Genomic DNA, 20,500 nt, shown 5'->3' on the forward strand with positions numbered 1-20,500 from the left:
AGACCATAAAAAGGAGTATTTTAAATGTCTTGATTAAAAAAACCATCCTGTTTGGGCGCCTGGGTGGCTCAGTGGGTTAAGCCGCTGCCTTCGGCTCAGGTCATGATCTCAGGGTCCTGGGATCGAGTCCCGCATTGGGCTCTCTGCTCAACAGGGAGCCTGCTTCCTCCTCTCTCTCTCTCTGCCTGCCTCTCTGCCTACTTGTGATCTCTGTCAAATAAATAAATAAAATCTTTAAAAAAAAAAAAACCATCCTGTTTGATCATCACTTGAGAGAAGGTGGTTCAGTGTATGAAGACAGTAAGAGTATAATCTTTCCTTCTCTTATGCTCATGTATTGTATCATGTATGATCTGTTCTCCAGTTTCAGAAATGACTGTTAAGAAAGTTGCCATTTCTAGGAATTTAATGTGTTTTTAGCTGAAAAAATTAGCCTTTAATGCTTGTTTTTGTTTAACATAGGTCCTCAAAATTATAATTATTTCATTTTAACTTTGGGTAAATTCCTGTTCCCCTTCATCCAACATCAAGACCTCTAGAGGCAGTGTAGATGGCTTTTGTTTTCATCAATATTAAATTCGTTTCTACTGAGTCAATTTCTCCCCTTTCTATTCTGCACCAAAATTACAACCTTGTAGTCAAATAAATTTACTGTTCTATCAAGCTCCTTGCAAAGCTCGGATATACAAAGGGATCCCACAACATCAAATATCATACTTAAAGGATCCTGCAGCAGACTCCCCTTTGAGAAGTAACAAAACATTCTGAGTATTAATTTGAAAAATAAAATAATCTGTTCAATCATCATACTCATTTTGTTCATATTTTTAGTTTTTCAAATCCTTTTTCCTCTTATTCAAACAACTCTTGTTAATATCAGAGACAAGGAAAATTTACAAAGCATTTTCCTTATGTGCTATGTAAGCATATCCAAAGACTTGAATTTGGAGTATTTTCTATTTGATAATGGGTAACCAATGTCAAATAATAGAAAAGTTTAACAACGAAACAAAGGCTAGATATTAATATTCACAGACATAAAGCTCTAAAACTTTTGTTCGGACTTTCTTTAGGAATTAAGATTTAGGATAACCACACAATAAACATTTAAGTATTTTTATCACATACATATACAGCAAGAGAGAAAACCTTTTAATGTAAAAACTGAGGAAAGTGATTAAAAACAGAAAAGCAGGAAGGTTAATACTTTTCATTTCACTTTACCTTGCAGGTTTTCTACTGCTCTATTAGAACCACTGACCACTACAAAAGTGGCATACATTAGACATCTACTGTATTAGGTAAAATAAGTTAATATAAATATCGGTTATAATGAAGAGTGGTGGCTGAGAAAAGATTGATGTTAACTTCGGTCTTGTAAGACTGTCTGGAAACACGCAATCCAAGCCACGTATGGTAGCACTTAAACTAAATTGTACAGCAACCCAGAACCCTTCTTCTGTGTGATTCTCTTCCCCAAGTATTGCCTCTTCTGGAGAGTTCAAGATGTCTCACTACCAGATCCACTTCCAAGCAACAAGCTCCAGAAGGGGCAAACAAACAAACAAACAAACAACAACAACAAAAACCAGTCAATGGTAAGGGATACTGGGAAATGTAGTCTTTGTTATGGCAGGCATGTGCCTAGCTGAAAATCAAAGGTTCTATCACTATGCGAAGAAAGGTTACTGGGAAAAATTGGTGTTCTCTGAACATATAGATATTAATGTAGTTAAAAATATAAGCTTACAAATCATTCTTCTGGAAACATGGCAGGATTTACTACCTGACAACTACTATTCTGGGTTTTCATTTCAAAAGAATTGTTTACTTCCATCATTCACTCACCAAAAGCAATGACATACAAAACACTGTCTGAGTGAGTTTCCATGGTATGTTTTATTGGTATAAAACCAAAATAAGGTGATGTAATGGTCTGGTCTGCCAGTTAGCTATATAGAACTTGGTGAAGAAAAGGATTTTCTCTTACAGTTTCTTCATCGAGGGAAAAGGAAAATTTCTTCCTTATAAAGTAACAAAATACTGATTAGTCTTGGCAACTTATTTGACTAAGCAATTTTAGAGTAGTAGAACAAAAATAGTTACTTAATTTTTATCAAATAAGTAAAAACTCATTAAAAAATTTTTACAGCTTCTGAAAAAAATCAGTAGAATTGTAAAGCAGAGAAAGATTTCTCAAGGTATCTATGTATTTTCTTTCCTCCTTCATTAAGGGAGAAAAAATGTTTTCATGATTTTGCTAAAATATCTAACAATGCAGAGGTAGCCATGGAATGTCTTAAATCTCCATCCTACTGACGAATTTTCTTTCAGTCTTCCTATGCAGAAGACTATAAAGTCAAATTACACAGCATTAGGTACAATACAGCCGTAATCAGGGCTGTGCCTCATGATGCAAAAGCTCTCAATTCTGTTTCTGTTACGTTACATACAAAGCTGCCCTTCATCTAACTTGGTAAAACTACCCCTAATATAATCTTTAGAGTCAAAGTTACAAAACTGATACATATAAAGTTATTACTCTTATTTTTTTTTCTTTTTGAAATACACATATCCCAGTTTCCATTGTCTAGGAAAGGTGGAGCCTGAAAATTATACATTGTGAAAGCCACTTTACAGGAGACTTTATTTCGATGACCCGAGATGAATCAGTACCATTATTGTTGTATAGCTGTGAAACAAGTCATCATCCTTCACCTTATTACACTTCTTCAATATAAAGTTCCCAGTGACTATGCGATCACAGCCAATTTCTCCATTTCCAAAGAAGCCAAATAAAGGAACACTAGGAAAAAACTTCCTAAATGCATCAGCCTCAACATTGCCCTTGGCTCTATAATACTGAAAGCCCCTGCCAACACATGCAAACATGAAGCCAATGGTATTCCGTTCTGGAATGTTGGCAGCTTTAAGGCGCTGCACTGCAGCCTCAACGGTCTTCTCATCGTTGACATCCTCGTTGAGTAGCACAGTGGCACTCTGGATTCGGTGTCCACTAAATGACAGTCCAACCACACCAGTGGCATCAATATCCAGAGGGTGTCTGTAATTAAATTAGAATAGTGTAGTGATACATCATAAAACAAAATATATAATATATTTTTTAAAGATTTTACTTATTTATTTGACAGAGAGAGATCACAAGTAGGCAGAGAGAGAGAGAGAGAGAGAGAGAGAGGAGGAAGCAGGCTTCCCTGCCAAGCAGAGAGCCCGATGTGGAACTCAATCCCAGGACTCTGGGATCATGACCCGAACCAAAGGCAGAGGCTTAGCCCACTGAGCCACCCAGGCACGCTATAATTTAAAGTGTAAAAGAAAACTCCTGATTCACTTGTTTGGAGCTGCTGACTTTAAGACCTATACCTCATCTGAGGCTCACCTTCCCAGATAGAAGCAATGTAATAGGGATTAAAAATTAAACTACAAATACATTTAAAAGAATGCAGGGAAGCAGATCTGTGAAGAAGGAACTATGTTTTTAGTCACAAATTCAAGGGCCAAATGCATCTCCACAAAGATTTCTGAAAACCATCCTGGTCTTAGATATAAAGTGTTCTTAAAACTTTCTCACTTTCTTAAAATGAATCTTAAAAGTTTTATTCATATGCATGACAGTATCAATTAAATAAAGCTTTCTGGTATTATTTACATGTCTTGGTATCTTTCTCCCCCCACCCTCAGCTGTCACATTCTAAAAAAGATATATTATTTAATCATGGATGATAATTTTATTAAGAACATGTAACTCCAGGGGCACCTGGGTGACTCAGTGGGTTAAGCCTCTGCCTTCGACTCGGGTTGTGATCTCCGGGTCCTGGGATCAAGCCCCACGTCAGGCTCTCTGCTCAGCAGGGAGCCTGCTTCCCCCTCTCTCTCTGCCTGTTGCTCTGCCTGCTTGTGATCTCTCTCTCTCTCTCTGTGTCAAATAAACAAATAATAAAATCTTCAAAGAAAAAAAAGAAAGAAAAAAAGAAAAAGAACATGAAACCCCAGAAGTTTCAGCTTTATATTGTTTGGCCCATAAAGATATGAGATTCCATTCCTGTGGCTTATTTATTACTTTCAGCATAGAATTCAGCTTAACCTAAAGGTAAAAACATGTTTTGTTTATGTTTGCATGTTTTTTTTAAGGAAATATTTTATCCTTACTAAAGAAAATATAAAGTGTCAAAGTTATAAAGCACAATACAGTGAACACCTACAGGGGAAAAACAAATACCTTGTATTTCTATCATGTTTACCAACACATTAGTTAATGAAATGGGCAAGATTCACTGGGCTAATAAGAAACTTAACTCAAAAAGCTTAAGTGACTAAGATAATAAGACTAGCTTAGTAGCAAAACCTGTTTCTGAGGTGAATCCACCTTCTGAAGTCCTCCACTGCTCCTTTATTACATCTCCTCTTTGGCATACCACTGCAACATATACTGTCAATATCCTGCCTTAAAGAATGATTTACCTTTTGTTTTTCTGGCAAGGTGGTATCTGGACACTATTAAAATGGAGCTTTGATTTACGCAATGGCTTCTCTTACCCACTGACAATGGGAAGACCACACTAAAATTAACATGTCATGTAAAGGGTTAACAATTCTTGAGGGCTGTTTCCCACAACAGGTATAAAAAAATGATGAACAGACACCTGACCATGCTAACAGGCTCACATCTCAGACTCTGTATGTCTGGTTTGAGACTGGCATTTCAAAGGTAAATGAAGTATTAAATCATCACTGCCCCATTTTATACGATTTAGAGGTACAAGCAAAGACACAGAAAATCAGGTAAGAGGAGAGATAATCCACAAGTAATTACTGAGAATTAGGTGTATTTATGTATGAAATCCAATGTCTGATATTCTAAGAATTCGAAGCAGAATTCAGAGCACTTGCTTTCCTTCCATCTTCCTCACCAACAGTCCAGGGACCTCAACTTAGCTACAGGTGACCCTTGAAGAGCTTGCGTCCATTTACATGTGGATTTTTCTTGACAAGTACAGTACTGTAAATAATTTTAATAACATTGTCTTTTCTTAGCTTTTCTTGTAAGAATATATATATATATATATATATATATGTGTTAACTGACCATGTTATCAGTAAGGCTTCTGGTCAACAGTAGGTTATCAGTAGTTAAGTTTTTGGGGAGTTACAAGTTATACATGGATTTTCAATTGTGCAGGGATCGGCACTCCTATCCCCTGCATTGTTCAAGAGTCATCTGTATTTGCTTTCCCTGATCCCTGACCAGCTGTAGTTGATCCATTGGTAGAGACTTCCAGAAGGGAAATTATAACCAGGATGATTTATACTGATTTAAAGACTGATCTCTTAACATCTGTTGCCATTTCACTACTCTAGTATCCAAGTACTAAACACAAATATAGTGAGAAATGAATAGTAGTTTATTTGCAGGAAGCATCTGGGGAAACGTGGTTTTCATTTTCTTGCTTTTGGATATTCATGTCCACTTAATTAGCTCAAACTCAAAAAATACTACAAACTCTTATTCAAAATGCAAAGGGAGTAATAGCTCCCAAGATAGCTGAAGCAAATATTTTTCATCTTCAAAAGCAAAAAAGCCTTAGTAACAAAATCAAGAAGGCTTTCAAAAAGATCTAGTATTTCCCAAAATGTGTGCCAATTCATACCAATAGGTGTCCAAGATGCTCCACAGAACAGATTTGAGAACTGTCATTCCCTCTCTAGAAGATTTCCATAGCACTGTGCATATCAGAGGCTCTAAGACGTTTTACCATGAAGATTCACTGTTTAAGCATGTGTTTCCTTTAGAGGAGAAAACAGAACTACAGAGGAAGTGATCACTAAAGAAAATATAAAGTTATAAAGCACAATATAGTGTGGTTGTATAGAGTACAGAGCTGTCGGGAAATACCAGTAGATATTGCTGAAAATCAGTTTTGAGAAGACGAATCCAATTCAGAGTAAGTTATTAGAAGACAACATGAAAATTTCATTCTTTAACTGTAAGCAGAATTATGTGGAGTATTATAAAATGGAATGAACTATTAGCTCAGCAATTCTGTAAACATGTATTTGAAAAACCCAAGGTAAGAAAACCTGAGAACATTTCTGGTCATGCATAGGAGAAATCAGAAGCACATGAGATATACCTGTCAGAGGTCAGCGATGCCAGGTTGTCTACTTGGCCTCCAGCCAAGATGACGTTCATATCACTAAAAGTGCTGACGACTCGCTGCAGGTAATTACTGGCTCCCACCTTACAGCAATTATAGCCAAATACCAGGACCACACGAAGCTCAGGGTTATCTAAAAGACCTGCAGAGGAAAGAAGAGCAACAATTAAAGATAGCCTTAAAACAAGTATATCAAATTTTATTACAATCTTATTTTCTACATTTTTACAAAATGAAATGTTTCTGCTAATGACTTGCACTTCTAGTTATGTGCAATATAGTGTTGAAGCTATCCTGTTTCCTTTTTTATTTTCTTTACAAACTTTAACCCTGCTCAAAATGTTTGCTGCCATTCATTATCCCCATTAAAAAGAACAAAATGGCTACTGAAAATAATACAACCCACACTCAACACAAATAAGGAAGCAGCTGTGGGACTGAGCAGCACCTGTGGTGGATATAAGCCATATATAAGCCATTATACCCACGATATAAGCCATCTCTATACAGGCCACCACCTGGAATGAAAGGGATCAATGTTTACACAGAGCAGAGTTAGCAGCAGTGATAATATAAAGATCTGGAAGAAAAAAAGAAAAGGTGCCAACCACAGGTAGTGTGTTTAATGGTAGTCACCCCAGAAATGTATCCACATCACATCTCTGGGGCCGATGAATGTGAACCCATTTGGGAAAAGGTTCTCTGCAGATGTGATTAAGGATCTTGAGATGAGATCACCTGTTATTATCCGGGCAGGATCCACAAATACTATGATAAATGTCCTTAGAAGAGATATATAAGAGACACAGACATAAGAGGAGGCAATGTGACCACTGAAGCAGAAACTGAAGTGATGAAACCATAAGGAATATCAATACCCACCAGAAGGCGGAAGAGGTAAAGGAGATGCACCCTAAAGCCTCCAGAGGGAGTGCAGCCCTTTCAACACCTTGATTTCATACTCTCGGACTGTGACAGAATCCATTTCTGTGGTTTTAAGATCCCACGTCTGTGGTCATTTGTTTCAGCAGCCCCAGGAAACTGATACATCACGAAAATATATAGGCCCAATGCACCTTTTCTAGGAGAGGGGGTGGGAGTGACGATGGGATTTCAAACTCTTTCCAAAGCAGGAAAATGTTCAATTCTGCAGCATATGGACAAAAAGCAGCTTCCATTAGGGGGCAATATAGCCCAAAAAGAGAACTGCTGTACTCCTCCACCCCCCACCAACAAACTCCCCAGCTTTCACCTGAGCCTCTGGGCACTTTAAGACTATCAATTTGAAAATTTCTGGCATTATCAAACTCATAATTGGACAGAAAAAAAAAAAAAGCCAATACCTAACTCATACTCCTGTTTCCACTGAGTCAGCCACATGACTTGAATCTTGACAGACCTACAATGAAGGTCATCAGAAATAAGGCTCACTTAAGGAAAAGGAGGTGTGGTGCGCGGGAATGACTAATTACACCAAATAATGACTTATCAAGGGAAAACTCCTCTGGTCCACTTTTAATTCTCTATGTAATAAATCACTGATCTGGAGAATGAAAAGGATATTAATATACAAATCCAGTACTTTCATGATTCCATATACCCTAAACCATTACTAAAAGATCTTTTTTCCCCACAAAGACCAGAGCAGTACATTTGGAGAGAATGTTTTTTCTTTTTTTTTTTAAAGATTTTATTTATTTATTTGACAGAGAGAAATCACAAGTAGATGGAGAGGCAGGCAGAGAGAGAGAGAGGGAAGCAGGCTCCCTGCTGAGCCAGAGAGCCCGATGCGGGACTCGATCCCAGGACCCTGAGATCATGACCTGAGCTGAAGGCAGCAGCTTAACCCACTGAGCCACCCAGGCGTCCCAATGTTTTTTCTTTTCTAAAATGAATTTCCAGAGTTGGAAGAGGGTTGTGGAATCAACTGTCTAGTCTTACTTACAAGTAAGGCTGCTATTCCCAGAAAAATGACCAGCCCAGGAGAGTAACATGGTAGGCTCTAGATTAAAATGCACACCTCCTCTCAGACTTTTAAGTTTCAGAAACCTAAACCTTCTAAATCTCTGCCTTCCCTACTGTTTTCTAACCTCTAGACCCTCTTTTATAATTGTCTAATAAGCATTCTCATCTGCCACCCTCATTTATTTAACAAACACATAGGCAGTGCTTTCTACATCTTCCTCCAGTGGTATTGCTCTACAACTGAGACACACACCCAAACTGAGAAACTACCATCACTTTCCCCTACCCCAACTTTTAAAGAACAAATCCACCTTAGCTCTGGATGGCTGGCTGACAGAGCAGATTAGATCTGTATTTGCCCAAAAGACCATCTGGAGCTTCAGATATGCAACAGAAGGAAGGAACAACTCAAACCCCCTGACACTCAAAACTGAAATGCCTAAAGAACACTTGGCTGAGAAGACCAGCGAACTCTTTTTGAGGTCAGTCTTGGCACTGCCTTCAGCCTTGTCTCAGTTTACCTCTGTGGGGGAAACGATGGCCCTCTACCCAGGACAAGCCTCTTAGATCTTTCAACTTCCAAGAAAGCACGTTAGCCACTTCCCCAGCTCAGCCACTTGTTGGGCAGATGACCATCCAGCCCAGTCTCCAGTTCACTGTTACTTGAAATCCAGCTGTGAGATCTAAGTCACAGCAGAGTGAGTGCCTAAAAAACATGTGGGCCATCCATTCCTGTAGTGGGTCTAAACATTCTTAGATACAGCAGAAAGCTCAATGAGCAGGCCTCACTGGTTTGGCCTCTATAACTGCTTTTATGAAGTCTCACTTGGGGTGATGCCACTGGTGCTCAGAGAGTGACATAAGAAACTTCTTGAATCTAGTACAATTCATCTCCATTCTCAAAAAAATATGAAGGGCTGGGCTTTTTTTGCTCTGGCTCAGCCAAACCTTTGGACCACCTCTAGCAAGTATTGATGGTATAAATTTCTTGAACTGTCCTCAACCCTGGTTTCACTGTGTTCTTCCTACACATGTCCCTCAATTCAGAGCTCCTCCACTGGCTGTATGTATATACCTGTGTAAGCTGCCTTAAATTCATTTCAAGTAAGGCAGAATATAAATTCATTATGGCTATGATCTACTAGAAGGCTAAAAGGAAATTAAAAAATAAAATAAAATAAAATTCAGATACCAAGACCCAAGTCAGATTCAGAGAAATCTGGAAATTCAGGAAAGCCAAAAAAGAACTATTCTGAAGATAAGCCAGGACTCCTTGGAAATACTTTAGGTCTGCATGTTCAGACTGAAGGCAGATGCTTAACAACTGAGCCATCCGGTGCCCCTGGAGAAACCACTCCTGAGACAACTATTTTATGATCTGTTTGAAATTGATGGAATCTAAATGCATGTAGGAAACATACTTCAAAGAAAACATCTACTTAAAATGAGGCTAATACCATAAATAATTCATGGACTGAAGCTGGATTCTCTCTTCCCCACAACTTTCTTTCCTGGGATTTTCATCTTTTTCATACTAGGGTTGGCACGTATTAAGTCAGCACAGTAAGGAAGTGGGCTTTGGAGTAAGAGCAGGTTCAGAACTCAGGCTCAACCACTTGCAGCTGTATAACTTTGAGCAAGTTACTGGACTTTACCAAGTTCAGATCCTTCCTCTAAAGCTGAGACAGGAGCAGGTCTCAAGGGTTGTTTTGGTTTAGATAAGATAATGTCATAAAAGTAGCAACTACTCTGGTGCCTGGTACCCCCACAGCATAGCTAAGAAATTCTAATCTGCTTAAACTGAGGCCTCGACCATAGTTAGGTTTGTTTCACCAAATAATGAAATGATGAAGTTTAAGGCAACATTTTCCCTTGAACTAAATGAATTTAAAGTAAACACCAAATTTAGAGGTAGGGAAAAGAAGCCGTGCATCCTATCCTCAAAAGTGATTGGGGGTTTCCTGTGTTGTTCTGACTTTTGACTCAAAAGTCAAATGAGATGCGCCTTATCTCTGATGTTATGCAATAAGAAACTATGTCACTGTGTATGTGGGAGGAAACTTCCACTCCACAAACATGGAGCCTGTGGCACAGGGACTGGAGGTGGGAGGCATGGTGGGCTGAGGACTGTTCTGCCAATACTATAGCCTGGGAGAAAGCCCCCACTGCCCTCTTACAGTCTGAATTTTCTGGCCCTCTGCTGCCATTCTAAATGAAGTTTACCACAAGGGCAGGAAAGCATAACAGAACACTGACACCACCTTCCTGTCCCTTAAGATTTTTTTTGTAAGCTGGGCAGCGTCTAAAAGTAAGTACCATCAGTTAGGTTTTAGCACCATTTTTCTCTGCTTTGCATCAGATCACTTGCATCACTCCCTCAAGATTCTCTATGAAATCTCCATATAATTTAAAAACTTAGTCCTTTGACAGAGTCTCGGGAATTTCATCTGGTCCCAGGAATTCAGCTCAATAGCTTTTTAACCATTCTGAACTCCTATAAACTCAACTAAAGGATGAAGAAAAGAATAACAGCAACTCTATGAACCATTTTCTGCAAGGTAGAAGGTGTGGAGAAGTGAATGAGGCAGTATTTGGGAAGAAACACTGCGGGGGGAGAAAGCCTCCATCAGCCAGCTCCCAGCAAGTGACAGAGCAACAGAGGACAAAATCAGAACAGTTAGAAGTCTGCTCCAGTGGCTAAGCAGGTGGCAGGGGGATGGAACACTTGCTGGGACAGTGTGGTCTCAGGACCCTTGGGCTCACAGAAAGACCAGGGATACCTGAGTGGGACAGAACTCCCAAATATCAGTGTAGGGAAGCTGGCTGCAAAGAATGAGCCCAGGAGTGGGCTTTCAGCTTGGGGTTGCCATAAACCATAATCCACAGCACAGTCAGGTCACTGCTCTTCGAGGAGGGACCCAACAAATGGCAGATCCAGGGACACTCCCTTTCGTCCCCTGGGAGGAGTGGCATGGGAGTGCTGCTGCAGGAATCTGCTGGGTGAGCACGGAATATGGCTGGAGAGCAGGGAGACAGGTGAGACAGGCATGAATGACAGCTTTCTTCTAAGGGTGCACAGAGGAGTGAGGGCCCGAGCTCTCAGCTCCTCTAGGACCGGAGATTGGGAGGCCGCCATTTTCATTCTTGTCTTCTAAAGCTGCAGGGAAAGCTTTCAGGGAACAAAAGCCACAGAGAGCAAACCCAAGCAGATGACTCAGCCTGGCCTCTGGCAAGGGCAGTGCAATTCCACTTGGGGCAAAGACATTTGAGAATCACTGCAACAGACCCCTCCCCCAGAACATCAGCAAGAACATCCAGCCAAGACCAAGTTTACCCATCAAGAAGAACTACACACTCCAGCTCTAGGGGAATTCAGTATATAGAATTATGGCTTTTTCCCCATGATTCTTTAGTCTTTCAACTTTAATTTCTTAAATTTTCTACTTCCTTATTTTTCTTTTGGAATTGTTCTGTCCTTTTTCAACCAACTTCTTATCAATTCCTTTCTTAAAAATCTTTAATTTTCATTGTTACAGTCACATGCCATGCATTCATTGTATTTAACCTGATTGTTGTATATATGTAGATTTTCTTTAAAATTTTGGGATGCAAATTCTTCTAACAGACCAAAACAGACCCAAAATCTAGTCTATTCTATTCACCAGTCTGATCGTGTTCTTTTTTCCCCTCTTTTCTGTTTTCTTTTCCACCCGGTTGCAAGTCTCTTCTGTTTTATTTAATGTATATTTCTCTAAGGTTGTTGTTACCCTTTCAGGATTTTGTTCTCTTGTTCATCTGTTCTTCAACAAAATGACAAAATGGAAAAACTCACCTCAAAAAACAGAACAAGAGTCAGTACTGACTGCCAGGGACCTCATCAATATGGACATTAGTAAGATGTTGGAATTAGGGTTCAGAATAACAATTATGAAGAAACTAGCTAGGCTTGGAAAAAAGCAGAGAAGACATTAGAGAATCCCTTTCTGGAGAACAAAAATCTAACCAAGTAGAAATCAAAAAGGTTATTTATAAGGTAGAATTGAAAATGGAGGCTCTAGCTAGGGAAAATGAGGCAGAAGAGAGAATTAGTGGTACAGAACACCAAATGACAGAGAATCAAGAAGCTGAGAAAAAGGCAGATAAACAACTACTAGATGCAATGGGAGCATTTGAGAGATAAGAGATACCATAAAGCAAAACAGAATAATTGGAATCCCCGATGATGAAGAAAGAGACGGGCAGAAGGTATATTGGAACAGATTATAGTGGTGAACTACCCTACTCTGGGGAAGGGAACAGGCATCAAAATCCAGGAGGCACAGAGAACTCCCCTCAAAATCAATAAAAATAGGTCAACACCCTGACATCTAATAGCAAAACTTACAAATCTCAGAGACAGACAGAAAATTCTGAAAGCAACTCAGGACACGAGGTCTGTAAGCTACAATGTCAGAAACATTAGATTGGAAGCAGACCTATCCAAAGAGACCTCACAGGCCAGAAAGGACTGGCAAGATATATTCAGGGTACTAAATGAGCAAAACATGCAGCCAAGAATACTTTATCCAGCTAGGCTGTCATTGAAAATAGAAGGAGAGATAAAACGCTTCCAGGACAAACAGAAACTAAAAGAATTTGCAAATCACCAAACCAGCCCTACAAAAAATATTGAAAGGAGTCCTCTAAGCAAAGTGAGAGCCCCAAAGTACCACAGACCAGAAAGGAACAGAGACCATATACAGAAAACGGTCACCTAACAGACAATACCATGGCACTAAATTCATCTCTCTCAATAGTTACCCTGAATGTAAATGGGCTAACTGCCCCAATCAAAAGACACAGGGTATCAGACTGGATAAAAAAGCAAGACCCATCAATATGCTGTCCGCAAGAGACTCATTCTAGACTCAAAGACACTTCCAGATTCAAAGTGAGGGGGTAAAAACCATTTATGATTAGCACGATGCTAATGGACATCAAAAGAAAGCTGGGCTGGTGACCCTTATATCAGACAAATTAGATTTTTAATCAAAGACTGTAGTAAGAGATGAGGAAGGACACTCTAGCATACATAAAGGGTCTATCAACTGTAAATATTCATTGCCCCTAACATGGGAATAGCCAATTATATAAGCCAATTAATAACAAAATCAAAGAAACACACGGACAATAATACAATAACAGGAGGGAACTTTTTTTTTTTTTTAAAGATTTTATTTATTTATTTGACAGAGACAGGCAGCGAGAGCAGGAACACAAGCAAGGGGGGTAGGAGAGGGAAAGCAGGCTTCCCGCTGAGCAGGGAATCCGATATGGGGCTCCATCCCAGGACCCTGCGATCATGACCTGACCCGAAGGCAGACGCTTAATGACTGAGCCACCCAGGCACCCCATTCGGGGACATTAATACCCCCCTCACCGCAATGGACAGATCATCTAAGCAAAAGATCGACAAGGAAATAGGGCTTTAAATGACACACTGGACTAGATGGACTTCACAGACAGATTCAGACCATTCCTTCCCAAAGCTACAGAACATATATTCCTCTCTAGCACACATGGAATTCTCCTCACTAGATCACATCCTGGGTCACAAATCAGGTCTCAACCAGTATCAGAAGATGGGGATTATTCCCTGCATATTTTCGGGCCACAATGCTTTGAAAGTGGAGCTCAGTCATAAGAGGAATGTTGGAAATAACTCCGATACACAAAGGCCAAAGAGCATCCTACTAAAGAATGAATGGGTCAACCAGGCAATTAAAGGAGAATTTTTAAAATTCATGGAAACAAATGAAAATGAAAACCCAACTCTTCAAAGCCTTTGGGATGCAGTAAAAGGCTTTGAAGAGTTGGGTTTTCATTTCATTGAGAAAGACTTGTTAGTGCTACATACTTCCCCCTTTGGACATAGCATTAACAAGCCCTTCTGAAGAAACATGAAAGGTCTCAAATACATAACCTAACTCTACACTTAATGGAGGTGGAGAAGGAATAGCAAATAAAGTCTAAACCAACTAGAAGAAGAGAAATAATAAAGATCAGAGCAGAAATCAATGAAATAGAAACCAAAAGAACAGTGGAACAGATCAATGAAACTAGGAGCTGATTCATTGAAGGAATTAATAAGATTGGTAAACCCTTGAACAGACTTATCAAAAAGAAAAGAGAAAGGACCCAAATATATGAAATGGAGAGATCACAACCAACACCAAAGAAATACAGACCATTTTAAGAACCTGTTATGAGCAACTATACTCCAACAAATCAGGCAATCTGGAAGAAATGGATGCATTCCTAGAAATTATAAAGTACCAAAACTGAACTAGAAAGAAATAAAAAACCTGAACAGACCCATAACCAGCAAGGATATTGAAGCAGTAGTCGAAAATCTCAAAACAAACAAGAGCCCAGGGCCAGATGGTTTCCCAGGGGACTTCTACCAACTATTTAAACCATTTTAGCAGTTACATTCTGTAACTGTTCGAAAAAGTAGAAACGGAACGAAAGCCTCCAAACTCTATGAGGCCAGTATTACCCTGATCCCAAAACCAAAGACCCTACCAAAAAGGAGAATTACAAACCCAATATCCCTGATGAAGTTGGATGCCAAAATTCTCACCAAGATACTAGTCAACAGGATCCAATAGTACATTAAAAGGATTATTTGCCATGACCAAGTGGGATTTATTCCTGGACTGCAAGGGTGGTTCAACATTCACAAATCAATCAGTGTGATACACCACATTAATAAAAGAAAGACCAAGAACCACATGATCCTCTCAACTGATGCAGAAAAAGCAAATGCAAAACCGATGCTTTTGACAAAGCATAGCATCCTTTCTTGATTAAAACTCTTCACAGTGTAGAGATAGAGGGTACAAACCTCAATATCGTAAAAGACTTGTTAGTCATTTGCAATGGGGAAAAACTGAGAGCTTTCCCCCTAAGGTCAGGAACATGGTAGGGATGTCCACCATTGTTAGAAGATACAGCTAACAATACCATGATCAAATCTTACATGGGGTACCTAAAATGTAAAAATGAGTGGAAGATCTTTTCTAATGTCAATGTCTACAAATAAAACTGAAACCTAGAAAAACCACTGGGCCCCAGGGGCACTCTTACAGGTTGAGTTTTGCCCAGGAGAGTGTCAGAACGAAGTGTTCATAAAAGAGAAAGAATCACAGGTGTGAAGCAGTGTATGATGTACCAGCTACCCACCTCAAGCATTCTCCAGGAAGGAAAAAAAGTCCTGGCTCTTAAGCTCAAGCTTATGGAAAAGCAATCAGCAGTCCACAGGCTGCCTTCTCCAGCTCTTCTGTCTGTAGAAGGATGGGGGTCATAGGCTGCCAGGTACTGCTTTCATACTTAGAGCCACTTTACTGAACAACTTGAAGCCTTTAGGAAAGAAATGCAGACCACGTTAAGGTAGGAGTCTCCTCCCTTTATTACAATATGCTCTGCTGGGTTCAAAGGTGCCCAGGGGGAGACAGAGGAGATGTGAAGCAGCCACAGTTATAGACATTCCATCCTCCCTTCAAACTAAGCAGTTCTGCTCTGCTTTATTTGCTTTATTTTTATGTTGATACCCCATGTAAGATTTTATTTGAAAATAAACTGTTTCAAAGAAAAGTAAGATTTTATTTGGAAATGAACTGTTTCAAAGAAAAGGAAATGAATTGTTTCAAAGGAAAGCTGCTGAACAACTTCCTCATTGAGAAGTATAAATAAAGTTCTCAACATAAGCACGAGAGAGGACATCACGGTATTATTAGCTAGGATTCAACAGGGAGTTACTTAGAGGAAAGCTATCAGCAGGAAGGAGGAGAGAAGGGACAAAAGCACGGAAGATTTAAAAAAAAAAAAAAAGCAAGGAAGATTATGTGTTCTGTTCTGCCATCAGTTCTCATCAAGGAGACACCGGTTCGGGGGTTGACCTCCAGTAAGCCAGGCTGAGGACCTGTACGGGAGCCCCCAATTTGTCCTGAAGTTAACTTTAGCTCATTGTAATTTTAAGATCTCCTCCTATGGGCAGAGTTTTCTGCCATTTTTTGAACAATAAGATGTATGCACAGCATGCTGACATGCTAGGCATGGGCAACTGAACCAAAAGGCCTAAAAGTAACAGAATATGTGTAAGTTCCTCAATGTATATGCAAGCCCCTCCCCCCACTAATACAATGAATAAAATCCTCCTGTACCAACCTACAGGGAGCCAGTACTTTGGGAGCTACTTGTAACAAGTAATTAAAAAGTTCCCTGCTGTCAACACTTCTTTGGGTTGTGTTTAACATAATGCACCCCAACCAGTCAATCTTTCAAGTTCAGTTACAGTGTTACATCACTCAATCAACCCTGCACAAGCAACAGAAACTGCCGAGCTTCCCTCCTCTCTCCTCTTGCTCCTCCCGTTACTGAGATGGTTCCTATTTGCTTCAGTTACCATTAATTATATAGTGATTCCCAATTTTATATCTTTAGTCCTGACCACTCTCCTGAATTCCAAAACTATACATTCAACTGTCTAATCAGTGTCCCCATCTCAAATCCAACATATCCAGTCCAGTCTGTCTCCCTTCCCTCAGGAGATGCTATTGTGCAACTATGCTGGCCAGAAACCTGGATGACATGGAGGCCACGCCCCTCATTCTCAAAACCCAACATTTTAATCAGTCACCACATCCCAATGATTCACCTCAAAACTCTGTCGTGAATCCATCTGTGTCTTCACCTCCACCCGCCATCAACTCTTACCTTAACTACTACAACAGCTTCCTGTTTTTCCTACATCTGCTCTCATAATCCTCCAAATTGATGGCCAGATGGCAGCCAGAGGGGTATTACAAAAAGACCTATCTGATTCTGTCACTCTTGTTTAGAATCCTGGCTTCCCACTGCCCTTAAGTATATAAAATCCTTACTGTTTTATGGGCATGACATGGTCCCTCTTTGCCTCTACAGCTTCACCTCACATCACACTCTCCCACTCCTTGCTATCCCCACTTCTCCAGACACACTAGATTTCTTTGTTTCACAAATGAGCATATGAATCCACAGCATTTCAATCCTGAAGGTGCATTACCAGGCCCCTTCTATTTCCTGTTCTTGATCTTAGGCTACATTGCTCTATTTTTGTCAGTAACCTAGAAAAAAGGTAAAGACCACCTATAATACTCCTACCCATCTGAGGGACTCCTCCCTTCTCTAGTTCACTTCTTCTTAGGGCTCTGTGCAAATGTCACTTTTCCAACACCCCACACTAGATTTTTAAGTTCTGTGGTTATATGTTTTCTAGCACCTCTGTGCTTCTACTTGGTATACATTTCGAATCTGTAGTACTTTATTCAAAAACGGTCTGTTCTGCCAAACTGGAAGCTCCAGAAGGCAGGAAATTAATGTATTTCTAGAATCCCATACATACAGTGACTGGCATATGGCATGCATGCCAACAGTTCCTAAATGAACAAACAATGACTTTTTCTGATGCTCTGGTGAGGTGTTTCTGCCCTTCTCAAGAATTAAGTGCTGGCCCATCCATATATATATTTTTTTCAATCCACAGATTTTTTTTTTTAAAGATGTTATTTATTTGAGACAGAGAGAGAAAGAGAACATGAGTGAGGGGAAAGGGAGAAGCAGGTAGTTGGAGCCCCACAAAGGGTGACCCCAGGACCCTGGGATCATGACATGAGCCAAAGGCAGATGCTTAATTGACTGAGCCACCCAGCTGCCCCCACCACCCGAGACAATTTTTAATACAGTCTTTAAGAACACACAGACCTTAGAACAAGCTATGCCTCATTTTTAAAATGTGCCACTTTTGGTAAGTTCAAAAAGAATATAGAACCTGTGTATATGAAATCATATATACTATGATCCTGGGTCAGACTATGACATCCCCTATACACAAGGTCTAGAAGAACTAGAATTCTCAAATGAGAAGGTCCCTTTCTTCAGAGGTACTGCCAACTTCATGCGTGAACTGAGCCATTTCATTGCTTACTGTGAGTCTTCACAGATCTTCTAATCACTGTGGCCAAAAACTATAAGGCAGAGAAAGACAAACTACAACCCACGCACCAAATATGCCCCCTCATTGCATTTTTGTAAACTTTAGTTTTACTGGAATCCAGCCGTTTATTTATGTATTGTCTATAGCTGCCTTTGTATTCCAATGACAGAGCTGACAGATGCAAATAAGACTGTAAGCCTGGCAAAATCTGGCCCTTTACAGAAAAAGTCTGCTAACCCCTGTGAGATCCTACCATGAACAAGGTGCTTTTTGATATTACAGAACACAGAAGAGCTGTCCCAAGTATTTGGTGCAGGAATGCACGCCAGGACTCTGTGGAGAAGGCACATCCCAGGCGTAGCCTCCAACCACTGACTCCCTGCCCACCTCAGATTCCTCCATCTTCTTGAGCATGTAAAAGATAATGACCCGGGGTGCCTGGGTGTCTCAGTGGGTTAAGGCCTCTGCTGTCGGCTCAGGGCATGATCCCCGGGTCCTGGGATCAAGCCCCACATCAGGCTCTCTGCTTGGCAGGGAGCCTGCTTCCTCCTCTCTCTCTGCCTGCTTCTCTGCCTACTTGTAATCTGTGTCTGTCAAATAAATAAAGAAAATCTTTAAAAAAAAAAAAAAAAAGATAATGACCCAAATTCAGAATACAGGAAATCTGGATGTCCAATAGTATATGAAAGAATAAAGATTATCACCCCAGTTGAAGCAAAGCTTCAATTTCCGGAATACCATCAACAGGATAAAAAGGATGCTTTGGAATAAGACAAAATTGTTGACAGCAAAGAGTTCTGGAAAGGATGCCAATAAGAACACTTCACAGTACAGAATAAACACGTGGCTGCTTTTCCCTTCAGTTTTGTGATTCCTATACTTCGCACTATAATGCAAACAAGGTCTCAGAAATCCATTAACTATTCTATCACAAAATGGATGGTTTATTTCACTCAAGATTTTGGCTCTTTCTTGTAAAATGACAAAACTAGGCTTCCAGCTTCAAGCAGTGCTTTGATCAGGACCTTCATCACCATGCCCAAGGTAGTGTGGGACAGAGGAGAGAATATGTGCTCAGGAGGTACCATACTCACTTCTGAAGAAAAAAGACACAGGTCTGGCAATATGACCTTCAGTAAGAACACTAAATTAAAAGCCAAACAAGCCTGTCTAATGGAGTCCAATTTTTCCCAATCCTGCTCCTTCTGCCTCAGTGTTCTTGATTTCTGTTCTCTGTACCATCAGCACCCTACTCTCTTAAGTACAAAACTCAAAGTCATCACTGAGTCACCTAGTCTCCCTTCTCTCACATACCTAATCATCTGCTAATGTTCTCCAATCAATTTCCTACTCTTCATGCTCTGGTATTATTTCTTGCCTAGACTCTTGCAGGGGGTTCCTAACTAGTCTCCCTGCCTTTAGTATCTCCCCAATCTGGAGGGTCACACTTGCTACCAGAACATTTCTGCTTAAATGTTGCCATTTACTAAGTACACTCCCTAGCCTGGCCTCACTGTGCCCCATATTTTGTTTACAAAAGTGAAATGTTTACTATCCCCATATGTGCTCTCATTACCTGGTTCTGTGCCTAGGTTTCTGCTCATTGTTTAGCCCAGTCTGTTACCACTCTTATCTTTCATGTTTCTCATCCTTCAAAACCTTAAATGCTACTTGCCCCACTAAGCCTCCTCATTCTCCTGCCTGCTGGCAATACTTACAGCAATCTATCCAGACCTCTTTTGTAGATAGGCCCACCTAACTTTCTCACTTGGGTTATAATTACATATCTATCTGCCAAACCCTTCCTGGAATACCACTGAGATAGAATCTGCATCCAATTAATTTTTCTAACCTTATGCACCTTTCAATAAGCTGAGTGAAATTAACATATAGTTCTCCATCATGAACCCAATGAACATACCCATCCTCTTGTCAGCATCAAACTGTATCTCTTCTTCCTTCCTAGTTCTAAATTTGCTGCTGGAATATTTCCCAAAATCTGTAATAGCAGTCTTGGATACTCTTTGCAGCCAGCCTACCAGGATATATGTAAATGGCTTCCTCAAACCAACAACTCTAACCTCAACTCGCTCTTGAGTTTCAGACCCACAAATTTCTAACCACCAATCTAAGAGAGATCTGGTTTGCTGAGCACTGTTAACTTGACCCAGCCTTCCAAAAAGTCTCATTATAATATGGCAAAGTCTCTCTGGTTTGGCTATACAGTCACATTTCCACCTAAAATTCTTTCTGCCTTTGAAGTTAATGGTAGGTCAGTTTAAAAGGCACAATCTGAAGTTTTCCTTAGAGAATGTGTGGCATCCTTGATTTCGAGTCACTTTAA

The 20,500-nt window shown here is 40.0% G+C and overlaps 1 protein-coding gene across 5 annotated transcripts in view; it reads right to left on the reverse strand.

Moving 5' to 3' along the window:
• Nucleotides 1–356: 356 nt before the first annotated feature.
• Nucleotides 357–20,500, reverse strand: part of FBXO22 (F-box protein 22) — a 32,325-nt gene continuing 12,181 nt past the window's right edge. For all 5 annotated transcript variants that reach the window (XM_032342334.1, XM_032342335.1, XM_032342333.1 and 2 more), the window contains 2 exons: nt 6,153–6,318; nt 357–3,064 (listed from right to left, as the gene is read on the reverse strand). In XM_032342334.1, the coding sequence (XP_032198225.1) occupies nt 2,647–3,064; nt 6,153–6,318 (584 nt within the window). In that variant the 3' untranslated portion in view covers nt 357–2,646. The remainder of the gene's footprint in view (nt 3,065–6,152; nt 6,319–20,500) is intronic.

This window comes from Mustela erminea, chromosome 5 (genome assembly GCF_009829155.1).
Source record: "Mustela erminea isolate mMusErm1 chromosome 5, mMusErm1.Pri, whole genome shotgun sequence".
In the NCBI taxonomy this organism is placed as follows: Eukaryota; Metazoa; Chordata; class Mammalia; order Carnivora; family Mustelidae; genus Mustela; species Mustela erminea.